At 33.7% G+C, this 20,704-nt stretch overlaps 1 protein-coding gene across 1 annotated transcript in view; it reads left to right on the forward strand.

Moving 5' to 3' along the window:
• Nucleotides 1-4,422, forward strand: part of tdrd3 (tudor domain containing 3) — a 24,978-nt gene extending 20,556 nt beyond the window's left edge. Inside the window, exons 11-13 of the mRNA XM_016476432.1 lie at nucleotides 657-1,489; nucleotides 2,459-2,584; nucleotides 3,960-4,422. Coding sequence (XP_016331918.1) covers nucleotides 657-1,489; nucleotides 2,459-2,584; nucleotides 3,960-4,076 — 1,076 coding nt within the window. The 3' untranslated portion in view covers nucleotides 4,077-4,422. The remainder of the gene's footprint in view (nucleotides 1-656; nucleotides 1,490-2,458; nucleotides 2,585-3,959) is intronic.
• The last annotated feature ends 16,282 nt before the right edge of the window (nucleotides 4,423-20,704 follow it).

The raw sequence follows: 20,704 nt of genomic DNA on the forward strand, positions 1-20,704 counted from the left end.
CCCCCCCCCCCCCATTTAATTAATAAATCGTGAAACTTATTCAATTTAACAACAAATTATTAAAAGTATATCTTTATAAGTTATTATTATTAAAATTATTATTAAAGTTATTATTTAAAAAATAAGTTATTTTTATGAAAGACATTTATTTTCCCCCCTTTTCATTTTTCTGGATTCCATTTTAATGGTGTAATTAAATTTGAATGATCAAAAATCCTTTCTAATCAATTGAATTCTTAAAGGCTGAATCATTTATTAACATTTTTACAAAATATAAAATATTTATATTTTCAGAAAATCTGTGTTGGATTTATTTAATGCAGATTTACTATAAAAAATGGTGGTAATCAAATGAAGGCAAAAAAATAAACTATATAATTAATTTAAAAAAATGTAGTCAAGTGAAAATGTATAATTCTTTTTGGGTTTTTTGGCAACAAAATGCTTCTCAAAAAATGTTTACTGTTAAAATTTAAACAAAATTATGAGAGATTCTTTAAAAATAGTTTGTTTTAATTATTGTTACTGTTGCTTTGATATTATAGGTAGTAAATGAAACCGCACCACTCATTCACACGTTTTTCATCATAGGCCCTTACAACATTTACAATTTGTAATCAGTTGCTTTACTGTTTTTCTCATAATTAACCCTCTAGAGTCAAAGAACCAACCTTCACTACAAAACCACCTATATAAGATGATTTTCCCCAGCACTGATCAAATGTCCAGAGATGCCGCCCAGTCCAAACACCCTCCCCGAAACGAGGGGCGCTCGCAGAGAAACGACAGGCCTCCACGTTTCCAGAAGGACGGAGACTTTCCTAAACCCAGCGCGGCCTTCTCCAGCATCTCCCAGCCGCAGAAATGGAGGGACAGGGAAGAGCGAACGGGAAAAGGAGGATCAGAGCGTTGGAAGAACGACTCTCAAGATGCTAGACATACATACACTTCAATGGGGAAGTCCAGGGAACAGCAGGGTAGCTCTGGAAAGGAATATAGCTGGTCAAAAAGCTTCCAGCAGGAACCACGTAATGGCGGATTTGAAGAGCAGGATGGGACAGGACCTGCTTCGTTTAGGAAAAACCAGTCAAATGGATCCGCGGCACCCAAATCCTCAAATCCTGCTGGCTCGGATCAGAAGGACAACAGAAGGAAAGGCAAGCTGGAAAGACCCAATTCAGGCTACTTTGAGCGTTCCCAGGATGCAACGAAAAAATACTTTTCGCAGGACGCTGGATTGGGTCAGTGCATCAAAGTGGGCAGGTTTTCAAACGTGCAGCTCCCTAATGGTGATTTAGAACACAGACGGACCGGTCCAATCAAGCTGCAGTCTTCAGCACCGCCTCAAAAACAAACCAACATGCATAACTCCGCCCCCAAGAAACCATCCGGACCAATCAAAGGTCAGAGAGAGACGGCGGACACAAATGATCACGTAAACTGGAGAGCTGGTGACCAGTGTCTAGCGCTCTACTGGGAAGACAATAAGGTGTGTCATTTGCATTATTTTTAAATGGCGTAGGTTCTGGAAGTGAGTTTTCCATTCATTTTTCTCAAAGGGAAAGTTTTGTTTAAACTGTTATAAGCTGTGAACCAAACCAACCAACTACAAGGTGAATCGCAACATTACAAACTTTTATTTGAAGCAAAAAATTTTTTTTTAAATCAAACAAAATGACAAAGATTGTGTACTTAATGGCTTTATTGAAGAAAAAAACTACAATCCCATGATGCTTTGCGAATGACAGTCGATTTAAAAGCAATGGTGAGATATAAAACTGTTCTTTTAAAATCGGTGATCGATCTATACAAACAATATATTTGAAGTTTATTGCTAAATATGCATATATATATATGTATATACATTTACATAAATAATGAAGTAGTTTGCAGACCGACTTTTCTGTATAGGATCATGAATAATGTAGTTTTTCACCAGGAATTATGCTGTTAAGCAAGATTTAAAGGGGTCATGAAGTGCATTATTATTTTATAATGTTTCCCGAGCTGAGCTTATAATCTTAGTGTAGTTTGTTAATCAAAAATGTCACAATTTAGATATAAATGTTCATTTTCTGCCCTGAATTTAGCCTTTGATTTGAATGCTCTTTAACTTCAGTGGAAACGCCCACTGCTGTGATTGGCTAACATCTTTGCATATGAAATGAGCATTACCTGTGGAACTCTTCTTACTATAACAGCCAACAAGATTAACTAATGAAAAGGTTAAATTAAAAGTGTTGATTATAGCATTATATTTAGATCAACTCCCATTGTATCAAAGGTTGCAGCGCGGCACTGTAGCCGTCTTTAAGAGTTTAGCATTGAAAATCAATTTCCCTATGGGGAAAATTAATGGAGCTTTTAATTCCTGAACCACGCCTGTTGCACTTTGTACAGTTTTATTGCATTTTCCCATTTTATGTTTTTGTAAAACATCTCTGTATATTGGTGGCAGTTTTATCGGGCGAGAATCGACGCCATCCACCCGTCTGGATCCACGGCTGTGGTTGTGTTCAGCGACTACGGCAACTGTGAAGAAGTTCTGCTTCACAATATCAAACCTCTGCACATGGATGTGTGGGTAAGCAACAGATTGAGCTCCAAACCTTGAGCTCTGCTACAAAACCTAGAGCATTTTGAAGCATCACGGGTGCCAACGTGAAGGCTGTTCAATAATTTGCTGCCTTCTAAAATACTTTATTTTAGCAACCATATCATTTGGGAACATTGTACCAAAGTGAGAGAAATGGTGCTTTTAAATATTCTTGCTTGCTTGCTTGCTTTCTTTATGGTGGTGGTTGAGGAGAGATCCCCTCATATGATTGTAAAGCACTTTGGGTGTACAGCAATGCACAATAAAAAGCACTATATAAATGCCTCATTCATTCATTCATTCATTCATTCATTTGTTTGTTTAAAAGATTAGATTTAAGTCTAATAAATATGTATTATTTTTGCCCAATATTTGTTGCATATTTTTATACTTATTATGCCAGGACTTTTCAATCTTTTGAATTTAAAAGGGTTTTATATATATTTTTTTGTATAAAGACCCAATACTGTGAAAAAATATTATTACAAATATGTCTGAAATATTAGTTGAAAAATATTTAGTTTCTATTAAGTTACATTATTACTTTTTTACTACTAAACTGTACATTATAGTACTGTACTGTTTTTATTAAGTATATATTTTTTATTTAATAAAATTGTAAAATGTTCTTATTTAAATCCTTTTTATTTATTTATTTAAATTTTTTTATTGTATTTTAATTTATGAAATTGTATATTATTTATACATTTATTTATTTATTTATTTATGTTTGATTTCATTTTTTTTGTTTTGTTCCAAATTCCCAGATTTACACTTTTGGTGGTGTTTTATTTATTTCAAGACCAGTCTGTCTGTTTTTTTGTTTTGTTTGTTTTTTGGCATTTTTGCCTTTGTATTAGGATAGGACCGTATTTAGACAGGAAGTGAAGTGGGTGAGAGAGAGGGGGGTGGGGTCGGGAAAGGTCCGAGACTCGAACTGGGGACGCCTGAAGCGCCACGGCGCTATATGTCGGTTATGCTGCCCACGAGGCTATTGGTGCCGAGAAGACCAGTCTGTCTTCTGTTTGTATTATAAATATTATTTGGAAAATATTAATTTTTATTAAGTTAAATTATTTGTTTTTACTATTATAGTACCTTACTGTTATTATTATTATTAATTATATATTATTTTTAATGAGGATTTTTATTTTTTATTTAATTTTACTTTATTTAAATATTGTTTATTTATTTTTATTTATTTATTTAGTTTTTTGTTCTGTTCCAAATTGTCAAATTGACTTTTTTTTGGCTGTGTTGTATTTATTTAGCGACCAGTCTGTCTTCTGTTTGCCATGACTGATGCGGTAGACTTGCATTTATCAGTAACATTAGTCACTCATTCCTGGTAACTTCTTTACAGGATGACGAAGACGTTTACTATGAGAATTCACTTGAATTTCGAAGAGGAGGAGATGGACAGCCTCGCCGCTCTCGACCGACACAACAATATTACCAGCCGCCACGTGCAAGAGACTGACACACACTCACACAGTAACAAATCCACACTCACAACCTTTCACTAGCAAGGAAACTCATTTGATTTGCTCATTACTCCTGGAAATAAAAACAATTAGTGTTTTTTTTTTTTTGGTAAAGCAACACACTTAGTCAGAACTAGATCAGGTTTACGGCTGTTACTCTTCTGCTAATAGGCCCCGTCTAGCATTGTGTGGTTTCTGTAGATCAATATAAATGCAACATGATGTTCTCTGCCCATGCAGGTAATTATCTCGTTATCCACTAGTAAACGACTCTAATTGGAGAAAATGACATGCAGTTTGTTGAACCTTTTCAGAAGCATCATTATTAACAGCTAAATATATAGGACATGTAAAAACAATTAGTGTTTTTTTTTTTTTTGGGAAAGCAACACACTTAGTCAGAACTAGATCAGGTTTACGGCTGTTACTCTTCTGCTAATAGGCCCCGTCTAGCATTGTGTGGTTTCTGTAGATCAATATAAATGCAACATGATGTTCTCTGCCCATGCAGGTAATTATCTCGTTATCCACTAGTAAACGACTCTAATTGGAGAAAATGACATGCAGTTTGTTGAACCTTTTCAGAAGCATCATTATTAACAGCTAAATATATAGGACATGCTAATAGAGTGAATATCGGAATATTTCACCCCAAAATAAAAGAATAAGAAATAAGTTGCGTTGTGACATTATTAGGGCTTAATAATTAAAGATTGGAAATAATAATTAATACATTATTAATAATTATTGTTACTGTTATAAATGTAAAATATTTTTATGACCGTAATATTTTCTTTATTTTTATTTAAATAGAATTTCAGTATTTTTCTAATGCAATACAAGTAAAAATATAACAGTAGTTTAAATCACACAGAACACAAAAGTAATTGAGAAAATGTGCATAATCATCTTGAAAATGTCACAATGAAAAATATCTGAATGATCCTTAAACAGGCTTCCTTTTCTCTATGCATTTTTTATTTTTATTTTTTTTGGGGGTGAAATGTGACCTGGACATGAGATGTCGTGAGATTCACTAAATAAGCATTCATAAAAGTGATGCGCTGTCACATGACAATGCTTCAGTTACATGGCTGAGTGAATCTGTGCAAGGTACTCGCTGCGCTCCATATGCACGGTTTCATGCGAGTTAAAAGGAGACAACAAAACAGTATCTGATACATTTGTGTTTGATCTCAAAGATGTTTTTTTCAAATAAAAAAAGACTATTGATTTGATCTCTAGTGGAGGAGATGAAAGAACATATCTCAGAAATAACTGATCCCTGTCTCAGCATGGGAGACGGATCCGTAAGGGCTTGTAGCACACGTTGCATTGATGAATTCTGGACTCTGTGAAACTTGCCATGCAAACGGCTGCTGTACACGGTGACTATTTGTAAAGGACTTGATATTAATAATTATAAAAGCGCTGCGCTCTTTTGTTCAAAACTCAATGCATCATTTGTTTTTGTTTTCTTGTTTTTTTTTTTGTTTTTTTTTTGCAGTTGATACTTTGAATTTGTTGGCAGTATTTAAAGCAAAATACTGCAAAATAATGTTCACCCAAAAATGTAAATTCTTTCACCAAACAGTTGTCGCTAGCCATTGTTTTTTTTTCTCTCCATACTGTGGAAGTCAATGGCTACCATCAGCTATTTGGTTACGAGCATTCTTCAAAATATCTTCTTTTGTGTGCAACAGAAAAAAATTAACTCGTGCCGATTTGGAACAACTTGAAGGTGAGTAAATGGTGACAGAATAAAATTTTTTGGTGAGCTGTCCCTTTAAGACCTGTTCACACCAAGAACAACAAATATAACGATGAAGATATTAGCGTCCGCACCAACACGCGATATCATTGTTTAATTTAAGCGTGCACGCTGCATTTTTGCCTGTTGCATTAAAGGGTTAGTTCACCCAAAAATGAAAATTCTGTCATTAATATTCTTTAATTAAACAACATATGCTGTTCTGTGTCAGCTGTGTCACGCGGATACGTTTTCTACATTGTTTACGTTTTGATCTGAAGCAACGTATCTGTGTGGTGCGGCGGACATAGAACAGCATACGTTGTTTACGTTCAGTGGATACTCTCCAAAAGGGGCCATGGTGACGCGGAGGAGACAAATTTTTGAATAAAGTAGTTATTTTTGTTTTCTTTTGCGCACAAAAAGTATTCTCGTAGCTTCGTTAAATTACGGTAAAACCCCTGATGTCACACGGATTATTTTACCAATGTCCTACGTTTCTGGACCTTGACCGTGGTAGGACCCTTGCTGTCTATGGGAGGGTCAGAGAGCTCTCGGAATGCATCAAAAATATCTTAATTTGTGTTCCGAAGATGAACGAAGGTTTTGCGGGTTTGGAACGACATGAGGGTGAGTAATTAATGACAGAATTTTCATTATTGGGTGAACTATCCCTTTAAATGCTCGAGCTCTTTGGAATAGAGTAGATTATGATTGGATGTCAAAGTTTTCAAAGTTTTTCGGTTTTAAAACTTTATTGTTGTAATTATTGTCTTTGGGGGGGAACGAGCCTTTTGTCTCTTTTGTCTTACATAATGTCTATCGTGTGAATTGTTCCTAAATGAAGCTGCCACATTCAATTTGCTGTATGAATGATTTATACACATTTGTTCGCTCAAGTCCAGTGCTTGTTTCCACTACGAATTGCTTAAGTTATCATACGAGAAAGTATTTTAACATTGAAAAGTTCAATTCTATTCACGGTGATTTGTTTCTTACAAACACGCAGCTTTTGTCTTCTCCAGATGTTAACTGATGGACTGGAGTGGTGTGGATTATTGTGATGTTTTTATCAGCTTGTTGAACCTTTTCAGAAGCATCATTATTAACAGCTAAATATATAGGACATGCTAATAGAGTGAATATCGGAATATTTCACCCCAAAATAAAAGAATAAGAAATAAGTTGCGTTGTGACATTATTAGGGCTTAATAATTAAAGATTGGAAATAATAATTAATACATTATTAATAATTATTGTTACTGTTATAAATGTAAAATATTTTTATGACCGTAATATTTTCTTTATTTTTATTTAAATAGAATTTCAGTATTTTTCTAATGCAATACAAGTAAAAATATAACAGTAGTTTAAATCACACAGAACACAAAAGTAATTGAGAAAATGTGCATAATCATCTTGAAAATGTCACAATGAAAAATATCTGAATGATCCTTAAACAGGCTTCCTTTTCTCTATGCATTTTTTATTTTTATTTTTTTTGGGGGTGAAATGTGACCTGGACATGAGATGTCGTGAGATTCACTAAATAAGCATTCATAAAAGTGATGCGCTGTCACATGACAATGCTTCAGTTACATGGCTGAGTGAATCTGTGCAAGGTACTCGCTGCGCTCCATATGCACGGTTTCATGCGAGTTAAAAGGAGACAACAAAACAGTATCTGATACATTTGTGTTTGATCTCAAAGATGTTTTTTTCAAATAAAAAAAGACTATTGATTTGATCTCTAGTGGAGGAGATGAAAGAACATATCTCAGAAATAACTGATCCCTGTCTCAGCATGGGAGACGGATCCGTAAGGGCTTGTAGCACACGTTGCATTGATGAATTCTGGACTCTGTGAAACTTGCCATGCAAACGGCTGCTGTACACGGTGACTATTTGTAAAGGACTTGATATTAATAATTATAAAAGCGCTGCGCTCTTTTGTTCAAAACTCAATGCATCATTTGTTTTTGTTTTCTTGTTTTTTTTTTTGTTTTTTTTTTGCAGTTGATACTTTGAATTTGTTGGCAGTATTTAAAGCAAAATACTGCAAAATAATGTTCACCCAAAAATGTAAATTCTTTCACCAAACAGTTGTCGCTAGCCATTGTTTTTTTTTCTCTCCATACTGTGGAAGTCAATGGCTACCATCAGCTATTTGGTTACGAGCATTCTTCAAAATATCTTCTTTTGTGTGCAACAGAAAAAATTAACTCGTGCCGATTTGGAACAACTTGAAGGTGAGTAAATGGTGACAGAATAAAATTTTTTGGTGAGCTGTCCCTTTAAGACCTGTTCACACCAAGAACAACAAATATAACGATGAAGATATTAGCGTCCGCACCAACACGCGATATCATTGTTTAATTTAAGCGTGCACGCTGCATTTTTGCCTGTTGCATTAAAGGGTTAGTTCACCCAAAAATGAAAATTCTGTCATTAATATTCTTTAATTAAACAACATATGCTGTTCTGTGTCAGCTGTGTCACGCGGATACGTTTTCTACATTGTTTACGTTTTGATCTGAAGCAACGTATCTGTGTGGTGCGGCGGACATAGAACAGCATACGTTGTTTACGTTCAGTGGATACTCTCCAAAAGGGGCCATGGTGACGCGGAGGAGACAAATTTTTGAATAAAGTAGTTATTTTTGTTTTCTTTTGCGCACAAAAAGTATTCTCGTAGCTTCGTTAAATTACGGTAAAACCCCTGATGTAACACGGATTATTTTACCAATGTCCTACGTTTCTGGACCTTGACCGTGGTAGGACCCTTGCTGTCTATGGGAGGGTCAGAGAGCTCTCGGAATGCATCAAAAATATCTTAATTTGTGTTCCGAAGATGAACGAAGGTTTTGCGGGTTTGGAACGACATGAGGGTGAGTAATTAATGACAGAATTTTCATTATTGGGTGAACTATCCCTTTAAATGCTCGAGCTCTTTGGAATAGAGTAGATTATGATTGGATGTCAAAGTTTTCATCGTTTATCGGTTTTAAAACTTTATTGTTGTAATTATTGTCTTTGGGGGGGAACGAGCCTTTTGTCTTAAAACACAAACATAATGTCTATCGTGTGAATTGTTCCTAAATGAAGCTGCCACATTCAATTTGCTGTATGAATGATTTATACACATTTGTTCGCTCAAGTCCAGTGCTTGTTTCCACTACGAATTGCTTAAGTTATCATACGAGAAAGTATTTTAACATTGAAAAGTTCAATTCTATTCACGGTGATTTGTTTCTTACAAACACGCAGCTTTTGTCTTCTCCAGATGTTAACTGATGGACTGGAGTGGTGTGGATTATTGTGATGTTTTTATCAGCTGTTTGGACTCTCATTCTGACGGCACCCATTCACTGCAGAGGATCCATTTTTGGGTGAACTATTCCTTTAAGCATTGCAAACTGCAAACACCTGATACTTAATCAAACATTAGGTCTGACATGCTGCTGTTTGCATACAAAGTCGGACACCGAGCAGCAGTTACTAGTTAATATTTAGCAGGGTTTAAATGTGCCGCCTGCCATCTGTCGCTCACCAATTTTGAAGTGTTTTTTTTTGTTGTATTTCTTAGGAGACAGGACATGACAGGACTAGCTCAGAGTTGAGAACAGAAGTCAGAGATATTGAATGAACCCCGAGCCAGAGTCTCATGTCTTCCCTTATCAGCAAACATCAGACTGCTGTGCATCCCTCCAGCTTCATTTGTTGTAGCCAGTGAAGCGAACACACAGTAAGTCAATAGCATCCGCCTGAAACAGAGATCTCGGCGGTGGGGCGCTATCATTTTTCACATTACAAAACACACTATGACCAACATTTCATCCGTAGCCAAAGACTCGCTCAGAACCACAACATCAAAACATTTGGATCTTATCATGAAAAAGACAGTCGGAAATGTCAGTGCATGAGAAAACTGATATTTGTTTGTTATTGTAAACAGCAGTGAGGTTGGGAGGGCTTTAGTGTAGCTATGCATGTTGAAGCTCTGCATTTGCATATATAAATAATTCATAGCGTGTGATATGGAGACCATCTCTGAATAGCTGAAAGTTGAGTGCTGGAAGTCTCGGCCTGACAGAGCGCTTGTCCTTCTACACTTTTACTGATTAGTGCAGACAAATTAGGTTAGACGTGTGATGAGAACTGGCCTAGAAAACACAAACTAAAGAACTAGCACAACTTGCATTGCATATGTAATTATAAGTTAAGCGGTCAGAATGGAAATGTTAAAACTCCTGAGTAATAGAAGAGAGTTTTGCACACTGTTTATGGATTGATCTGTTTTGTAATATGATGAAAAGATGACAGGTTAGCATTATGGCATCAGATGCCACTCCCTGCAGACGTGAAAGCATTGTTCGTTCAGCTAAAAGCTGAAAAATGTATTTTCTTAAGCAATTTCAGTGCTATCCCAGATAGCACACGTATGTCTGCAAGATGTCTGTTAAAGATCGTTTGATCTGGAAAGCATCTGCTGCGTACAAACATCTGACAGACATCTATAAGATGTCAGTTTTACATGCATTCTAAATCATAAAAATCTCAAAGACATCTAATGGATGTCTATTTGACATCTAAAATGAAACGTCCTATAGACGTATTGCAGATGAGCAAACACTCTAAAAAATACGTCTTCCAGATGTAAATGCAAACGTCAAATAGATGTCTCCGTGATGTACCTGTGCTATCAGGGATCTTATTAAATAATTATCTTTCAAACTGGAACAGCAAAACTAGTTTTGTTTTGTATTTTTTTGCATTATGGATAAACTGGGAACTGTACACAGTTAATGATAAACATTGAGTTTTTAGCAAACAAGATGCATCAACGAGTCAGTTAAAACCACTTTAGCAAACATTTGTAGTGTTAGGGGTGTAAAACACGGTAAATTATCTTGTTGATCATTGTTGCATTGTTTAAACTGCAGTTTGGTTACTAAAAGACTTCTTTGTTTGACATTTAAACATCGTCAAGTTTGACTTGTTACCATTTTGTTTCCTTATACATCATTGATGGGACACAGCAGTAGTTTCTAACTTGTAAAGTACAGTATTTTTTTAAAGGATGTAATACTTTTATTGAAGGATACATTAAATTGATCAAAAGTGACAGTAAAGACATTTTTAATGTGACAGAAGATTTAGATTTCTAATAAATTCTATTCTTTCGAACTTTCAGTTCAACAAAGAATCCTGAAAAAAAAGTATCAGTTTCCACAATGATATTAAACAGCACAACTGTTTTCAACATTGATAATAATCAGAAATGTTTCATGAGCAGCAAATCAGCATATTAGAATGATTTCTGAAGGATCATGTGACACTGCACTGCAAAAAATGCTTTTCTAGCTTAGTTTTTTTCTTGTTTCCAGCCAAAATATCTAAAGTTTCTTAAATCAAGAAGGATTTTCTAGACAAGTAAAAATTGTCGTTTTCAGAAAAAAACAAGTCAAAATTAAGTGAGTTTTTGCTTGAAACAAGCAAAATAATCTGCCAATGGGGTAAAAAAAATAATCTTGTTTTCTGCTTGAAATAAGATTATTTTGCTTACCCCATAAAAATAACTGATACAATTTTAATTTTTTTTAATTCTTTTTCAAATAGAAATGTAGAAATGTAGAAATTTTTCAAATAGAAATTTATTCATAAAAATTACTGATAAAAATTTACCCAAAAATTGTGTATTAAACAGTCAGCGCTATCCATTTTCAATTCTAAATGATTTAGCATGAAATAAAAGCTAAAGAACTGCTCCGAAATCAACATTTGCATCTGTGTAAACTATTTCAGAAACACTTTTTTTCTTTCAATTTGGTCTTGCAGTTGAACTGTGATGTTTCTGGTCACTGCTGAGGTTGGCAGATATTAAACTGTGAAAGTATTACTCCAGCTAATAAGCCACTGGCACAAATCCTGTTCATTTCTGCACGCCGGTGCTCTCGGATGAGCGACTCTGCGCTCAAGTAACTTAAAGCACTGTAAAGAGACAGAACCTACTTTAATGATGTGAAAAGTCAAAGTACAGGAGCTCTAATTCAGCTGAACATGGCTGCGTGTAATAAGCGGTGTAGCTGGTTAAATCTAAACGAGCCGTTCGGCCGACTGTCAGACTTTAAGTAGGCTACTGGTTCTCGCTTATTCTCAGACCCAGTTCCTCAAAAGCATTAAAACATCAGTTTGTTAATGGGATTACAGTTTAGTCACAGCACCATCAGTCAGAGTTTAAACCGACTGACCGTGCTCTCTTTCTCCTCATCAAACCTATATATTATATTTTCCTGTATGAATGATATATAGAGCAGTGGTGGACATCAGACTGTATTGAAGCAGAGAAAGCGGCTGTGAAATCAGTGCGATTCATGCGGCGACAGTGACCCAATTTACCAGCAAATCAGTTCAAACTCGCTGAACTTGAATCTTTATAAGACATGAATGAAGATTTGTTTATAAAGCTCAGTTCTGAGGTCTAATGAAGTGGTTGGATTGTGAATGGTTTTAGTTTTTCTTGCATTCTGAGCACAAAAGACAATATCAAAGGAAAACAGATGTGAAAGGTGAACTCGGGTGAAACTCCCTGAAAAGTGGAATAGCATCCTACCTTACTGTTTTAATTTTTGCAGCATGATTATTGTGCATAGTATATGGTTTTTCTGAATGCATAAGGTTCCTGGATGATGTGTTACAGTTGTGTGCATTATGCAACAGAGTATAGTGATGAAGACTGTGTCACAGTGCAGACTTCCGTTTCCTTATCAAATGAACTGAATATCAACCACAATCTCTTTCTTGACTTATTATTTTGGTGAGACTGTCAAAAGTTGAGACCTTTTTGTGCACAAAATTTGATTAAAAATGCATAACATAATAAGCTTATGTGACTGACACAGCGGAGTATATATGTGACCCTGGACCCTTGTTAGGAGGATAGGACAGTATTTGGTCGAGATACAACTATTTGAAAATCTGGAATCTGAGGGTACAAAAAAATAAAAATACTGAGAAAATCTCCTTTAAAGTTGTCCAAATGAAGTTCTTAGCAATGCATATTACTAATCAAAAATTAAGTTTTAATATATTTATGGTAGGAAATTTACAAAATATCTTCATGGAACATGACCTTTACTTAATATCCTAATGATTTTTGGTATAAAAGAAAAATCAATAATTTTGACCCATACAATGTATTGTTGGTTATTGCTACAAATATACCCCAGCGACTTAAGACTGGTTTTGTGCTCCAGGGTCACATATAGCTGAAGCATTACATTTGTATAAAAAATGTAAGGTTCCCCAAAAGCTTCAGTTTTAATGCTTTAAAATAATTTATTTAATTTTTTATTTATTTTGAAAGAAAATTTTGAGACAAGGTTGCACACAGAATGATGGAGAGACTGAAAATAAAATAGTCTGAGATTTACTTTAAAACCTTTATTTTAATTTGTTTATCTTATTTCAGGTTTTAGAAGAAGCTTTTGAGCTCATGTTGGTTCTTCATTTAAACATCTAACATCTAATGATTATTAATATTTAGAATTTACTTTATACTGATTTTTTAAAGAGAAGTTGGAATTACGAACATTTCTATTATTCCCAAAAAACAAAAACAAAGAAAATCCAGTAAAACGTGCATGCATATCACAGAAATGAAAATGTTTGTTTCATTGCATGGCAATAGGGAGGATTTGAGGAGGAAACGTAATGTAATTAAATTTTATTTTATTTTATTTGTGCTAGTAATTTCTAAAAACTTTTTTTCATTGAGAATAATTGGAGTTACAAACAATTCTAATGTTCCAAAATTGTCCAGTCAAACACTTATGTATATTACAGTAATGAAAGTTTGTTTGTTTGTTTATTTATTTTTTACATATATAATTTGCTAAATAATTGCTAGTATGTCACAAATAATTAAAATAAGCACCAAATAACATTAAATTAAACAAAGTTTTGAAATGGACAGACTAGAGTTAGTGTTATCTTGTGAGATGTTATCCATCTCAAAGAGGCACAAAATCACTTTCACAGACTTTTTCATTAACTGTTCCCTCCTGGTGGAATGACCTGCCAAAATCAATCCGAGCAGCTGAGTCCTTAACCATCTTCAAGAAACTACTAAAAACACATCTGTTCCACCTTTATTTGTCCCTCTAACTCTAACACTTTCTATTCTATTTGAATTCTACTTTATCTATATTTATCTTTTTTTTATTAATTTTTTTATTTAAAAAATCAACAAAAAACAAACAAACACTAGCTTTCTATTTTTTCTATTCTATCTACTTGTTTTTCTTTGTGAATGTGTGTGTATATGTGTGTGTGTATAATATATATATATATACATACACGTGCACTGTGTTAGGCTAACCAAGACTTGTCATTTGCACTTATATATTGTTGCTCTTTTGTTAGTTTTGACTGCTTTTATTGTCCTCATTTGTAAGTCGCTTTGGATAAAAGCATCTGCTAAATGTAAATGTAATGTAAATGTACTCGTAAAACGTACTAGTAATCCTTTTGTTATATACAACTTAAAAAAAACATAGTTTTCGCAGTGTGATAATCTGAACAGCCCGACCTTCATTTCCCTCTGATTATCAGTGTATGTTTTGGATTTTGTGTTAAACACGTCATCATTTGAACATTCAATCATGATAATCTCTTTGTGTAAAAATAATATCGAGTCTCTCAGGAGACGTTTTATCTACATACTCCACGTTTTTCCTGGAAATAACTCATGAGGTACGTGCAGTTTCTCCAGACTCATTCTTCTCGCTCTGTCAATCCAGAAAGAGTGCTGTCCTCTACATCTCAACATCAGCACTCATTACACTGTGTCCAGATCTCAGTATAAATATTTCTCAGCAAGTTCTCTTTTTTTTTGACTTATTGTTCTTTTTTTCTCTTATTTTATTTTATTTGAACAACATTTGAGACAAGTTTGTTTTAAAGGTTTATTTAAATGTAACATCTTTTGATTATTAGTATTTAGTATTAATGGCTTTATACTCAAAAAATGTACATTGTATGGCAGAATTACAAAATAATTCCAGTATTCCATAATTCCAAAAATTAAATGCAATGTGCATTAAAACACATTTTAAAAACATTAATTTATTTGTTTATCATTGCATTGCAGTAGGGAGAAAACCTGCTAAATTTGTATGAAATTCCCCAAAACAAGCTTGATTTTTTTTTTAATGCTATTTTATTTTATTTTTATTTATTTATTTTTAAATTTTTTGCGAATAATTGTAATTACAAAAAAGTCCAATCTTCAAAAAAATAAATAAATAAATAAATGAAAACAATCATGCATATTGCAGTAATGAATATTTAATTATTTATTTATTTTTGTTTTGTATTATTGTATTGCAGCAGGGAGGATTTGAGGGGAAAACATGCTAAATTGAATTTATTATAAAAAAAAAAAGAAATTGTCCCAAAAATAAGCTCCATTTTTAATACGTTTAAATTTTTGATTTGATTTGTTTGTTGAAGAAGAAGCTTCTGAAACAAGGTTGGTACTTCATTTAAACCTCTCCTGAAACACGAACGAGCAACATCTGCTCAATAACATTGTTTCTCAAGTGATTTTCCTCTTTTAACCTAACAATTCTTTCTCTTTTTTTCCCACCGTTGTTCTCATGTAGTTTTCTCTTTCATAGCTCCAGTCTGGAACCCGATAAGCGGCATGAACAGAAAGAGGAACGAGTGAGGAAACCACTTCGCTCTTTCTGGAGACCCTGAGCTTCGGTCACAGTGTTATATGAACCTTGTGATATAGGCTTCAGTGTCCTTTATGTGCGCTTCTCGCGGGAAGGCCCCAGAACAGAGGAGCATTGTGGGACAGGAGGCAGTCAGGGCAGACGTAAGTGCAAAGGACACAGACACAAGAGATTTGTGTGTCTCGGGTTGAGTTTGTGAGGTGCTGGGAGAGTTTGGTCCAGTTGAGCGGAGCTGTATAGATACAGACAGAGGAGGGGCTGTTCCAGCGGTTTATGGTGGGATATTGCTTTCCTAATTCATCTAAAACCAGTGGCCTCCCACAAAGACTTTTACACCACCATTGTGGCTCCTAATGCGTTAATTTAGCGAGCTGAAGAAAGTGCCAGAATGTTTGTGCTTCACTGTGGTCCTTACAATGAAATTAATGTAGCAGCTTCTAATCTGCAACGATTTTTAGTGACGTTTAGTTTGAATTAAGATCTCATAAAACCTGTCAAGAATATGTCCGAGTCAATATGTCCGAGTCAAGGAAAAAAAGATATAAAGATGAAATCAAGGTTGGTTTTGGGAGCATTACATAAAAAAAAATTGTTTTCTTTACAATTCTTAACAAAAATATTCTGTACAAAAAAATACAATTCTTAACACATTATTATTTACTGCAGAAAAAAATTATTGATTATATTTATTAAATATAATAGTATTTGTTGTAGTGGCTTTGCTAATAAAACAATAATAATAAAAGGATGTATGCCAGTAATTTAATGTAATTTTTATATATATTTTTATTGTTTGTTTATTTTTTACTTATTTTGCATACAACAAAAAAAAAATCTGTGCATATTGTAGTAATAACATTGTGACTATTTAAAAAAAATGTAATTAAAAAATTGTTCTTTTTCTTTGTATCATTTTGCATTGCATTGATAAGAATTTGCTGGAAAAATGTACACAAAATAATGTCAGAATGCATTAAGAAAACATAATGGTCCCAAAAATAGGTGTGTTTGTGTTTTTTTGTGTTTTTATTTATCTATTATTTTTTTAATTTAATTTATTTATTAAACATGATAGTATTTGTTTTACTGGCTTTATGCAGATCAAAAATAATTGGAAATTACATAATTACATAAATAATTGGAATTACAAACTAAACTAAAACAACAATGAAATTCTGTGCATTTTATAGTGATAAAATGTGAAATGTATTTTATTTCTTATGATTATTATGCATTGCAGTAATAAGAATTTGAGACAAAAATGTGTGCATGAATGTCTCAATGAACAAGCTTAATGGCCTTTAAAAAAAAAAGCTAAATAGTCTTTTATTTTAATGAAATGTATTTTTGTTATTATTTTTTTATTAATTTTATTTTAAATTTTTTAATATTAATTTTAGTTTCATTTTAATTTGTTTATTTTATTTTAATGTTCTTGTAAGATTCACCATTTTAGGGCAAAGTCAACTCTTTAAAAATGAGTTAACCATAACCATGTTATGAATAACGAGACGAGGAAGGTTAATGATCTGCAGGTCGGGCGTCTGGTTGATGACCCGGCCAGATCTTCTGAACTCACTGCACATCTTGACCAGTACTTGTACGAGTTTACAAGGTTACTTGAGTTAGCGCTTATCGAGAGTTAAATGAAAACCTTCTCTTGGTGTAGTTTTTGGCCAGAACGACCTGCAAAGTGATCCATATTTTATGCTGAAAATCGAAAGTATGGATCTGCAGGCTTATGCTTTATTAACGTGATTCTGTGTCAGAATTATTTAAGGATCTGGTTTGAGATGAAGGAAAGTCAGTATTTTGGCAGAGGGTGGTTTGCATTACCAGTGTGTTTTGCCTTTAAAAGCAGAACAACCAAACGCTCATGTTCTCGTTTCTCTGCTAACGCAGGATTTACATGTTGGCCGGTGGACGAGGAATGTTGGCGAGAGCCGAGAAAACCAGTTTTGCACATCGACCCACAACAATGACATTGGATTAAAAATGGCATTTGCAGAATCCGAGGTGTGTTGAAACCACGCGAGCTGCCAAGCTTCTGAATTAATGATGTACTTCATTACTAAAATATATTTGTGTGTTATTCTAACTGAATGCTTGTACGTTCACTCTATTACATGTTGATGGAAATAACGTGTTTTGAATGCCATTTACACTTCAGGATAAACACTTTTTTACGCTTCCACACGCTTCCACTTTTGCCGGCAGTGAAATCCATCCGAGTGTAAAATGCGATGATCGTTTGTCTTTGTTAAAGTCTCATTCTTCACTCAACGCAGTCTTTGACGGCATTTTATCATGAAACTCGACTCTAATGGACGTTCAACAGCTTGCTGATGAATTTCAGTGCTGAAGTTCAGTCATTTCAAGCAACAGGTTTCATTATAGTAGATTCAGCATTGAGAAACATTTGGCTTATTGTGTTGTCATTTGATTTCTTGAGATGTTGTGACTGTTTTTCATTTAGGGTCTTGAATGTGCATACAGAGTTTCGACACACAGATGTGTTTTGGAAAGCCTGTACAGATTTTGATTACATCGATGATGTTATTGACATCATTGGTTTCCATGCAATTCGCGAGAAATCAACACTTTGAAAAAATCAGACATTTTTACTGTAGCTTGTCAAAAACTAAATATTGAAGACAAGAGAACTTGTGAAATTTATTAAAGGCCGTCTTCTGAATCGTCCAGGGACAATTTGCTTTTTCTTCATCGGTTTGAGTTTCACATGCAGTAAAAAAAAATATATCTGTGAAATTGTTTTTTTTTGTTCGCTTTTTGCATCTCAGATGCTACAGCACTGAAAATAAGTGTGATAAACCCATTTAACCAATTTAGCATAATAAAGACAAAAGCTATTTACACCAAATACAAATAGCAATACATTTAGTAAACTTTAAATTGAGTAAACCGTAAACTTTTTGTGCTAAGTACAAATGATGTGAGATACTAAGGTGTAGTTATTTCCACCTCTTTCCACCTTATTTTAGTATTATTGCGATACTATTATAGTTTTTATGATTTGAATAAAATAAAATCAGTAAAATAAAATTATTTAATAAAATAAAATCAGTGTTTATTTTTAAATTTTTCATTTTAAAGTTTTACCAATTTTGTTGTGTTTTTGTCATTTAGTAGTATTTTTATATATAAATTTCTCTATATATTTATTTCAGTTTTAGTTTAACTAAATTTAAAGTTTATTTTAAATTAAAGAAAAATTTGTTACTTAAATGTTAACTGAAATAAAATGCAAAACAACTTTTTGTGCTAATTTTTTTTTTATACTTTACATTTTTATTTTATTTTATTTAAATTTTCTGACAAGCTACCATAGATGTTTTTTTTTTCTCTCTCTCTCTGTTTTTATTTATTTATTTTTAATAATGTCAATTTTTGGCAGATTGCATGGAAACCAATTAGGTTCAACATAAAACACAAAAGATGTCCCACATTTTTCAACTAAACTATTTTTTACTAAACTTTGATTAAATGTAAAAACTTTGAAGTGTGTTTTTGGATAGTTTTATTTAATTTAGTAATATTTTGGCGCAGTACTCATGCGTTAAAGGTGAAGTGTGTAATGTATGTGCAACTAATCACCAAACTTAATTATTTTTCAGATAAACCACAGCATTGCTTGAGCCAGAGTTGCTTTGTCAGGCTGGTCAGACGTTCTCATCAAACGAAAAGTAAAGATTAAAGTGTTTTAACATCACACACTTCACCTTTAACCAATTCCTCAGTACTTTTTTCATATTTATTAGAGGAAAGTCCTTGCGTGGCTCTCGAGGTCACTGTAGAATAACTTTTTCTGTCCTTGAAATGCAGTCGCTCATTAATTGCTTTTGTATGGAGATAAACGAGCGGCGTGACTCTGTTCCAGGGTCAGATACAGATGAAGGATGAGGACGGCCTGTGATGTGTAAATGAAGCTGTAAATGAAGGCTTGTTCACTTAAGATAAACATGTTTGTAGTGTATGGAAGGCCGAAGGCGCCAAAAGCCACAGAATGTGTGAAATTTGACCATGTCAACATGCACTGTTCTTTAGTATGTGTAAAGACGCACAGTTTTACCATGTTAAGATGATGAATTTGAACATGTTTCTCAACGTGCACACTTTCTGGATGTGTTTGAATGTGTAATGTGTTCTAATATAATAATAAAGTAGATTTACCTCTACATTTACCCACATATTAATCCTTTCTTTAGTTCACTAAGGCATTACTTTATCTCCCATATCTACTGTTCTAGAGTAAATTAATTAATTAATGTTACAATGTAAAAATAAGACTTTTCTGTCCGAGATAGAACGTTGAACTAAACAACTAAAAAAAGAAATGACAAATAATGACATAAGACTGACATCACACACAATATACCGTTGCATCATCCCTCATGAACAGTTATAAAACCTGATGTTTGCATATGTGCATACCAGTGTACCATTATGTACCATTACATGTGTTGTTACCCTAACGCGGACAAACCGTGCGTGTTGACACTGTCAAATTTCACGCATTCTGTTTAAAGACTTTTGGCCCCTTCTGCCTGTCATAGTAGTGAGAAGTCTGCGGCCGCCCTGATGCTCCATGCATCTTTACGTGTGTCTGACACACATGTGCTCGTGTGCACGTTCATGCCAGAACATCATGTATACTTTGCAGTTTACAGTTGCATTTCTGTTTCAATTCGGTCTGTTTCAATGGGAAAATTGTTCTGCAGAAGAACGCTGGGAATGAGGAAGTTGCATAGAAGCTTTTAATAATATTAAAGACATTTGGAGGCATCACTATTACTATTGCTTAATGTTTTTGATCTGTGATCACCTCTAACACTCAAGTAATAACCCTCTGGTGCTGCTTGTTCAATAATGTTTTTTACTTGATATATTTTTAGGGGATTTTAGGGTACTAAATTGTATTTATGGAATAGTTATGATCCATTTATTTCCCGTTAACCATTTTATGAGCATAGAAAATGACCTGAAAATGACATTTCGAACTTAATCATAAATCTTGAATGCTTTGGAGCACAGACTTAAGTTTGTTTGTTTTGTGAAATTAAAAAAGTAAAAATATGTGTGTATATATATATATATATATATATATATATATATA

This window comes from Sinocyclocheilus anshuiensis, unplaced genomic scaffold (assembly GCF_001515605.1).
Source record: "Sinocyclocheilus anshuiensis isolate Anshui unplaced genomic scaffold, SAMN03320099.WGS_v1.1 scaffold308, whole genome shotgun sequence".
Taxonomy (NCBI): domain Eukaryota; kingdom Metazoa; phylum Chordata; class Actinopteri; order Cypriniformes; family Cyprinidae; genus Sinocyclocheilus; species Sinocyclocheilus anshuiensis.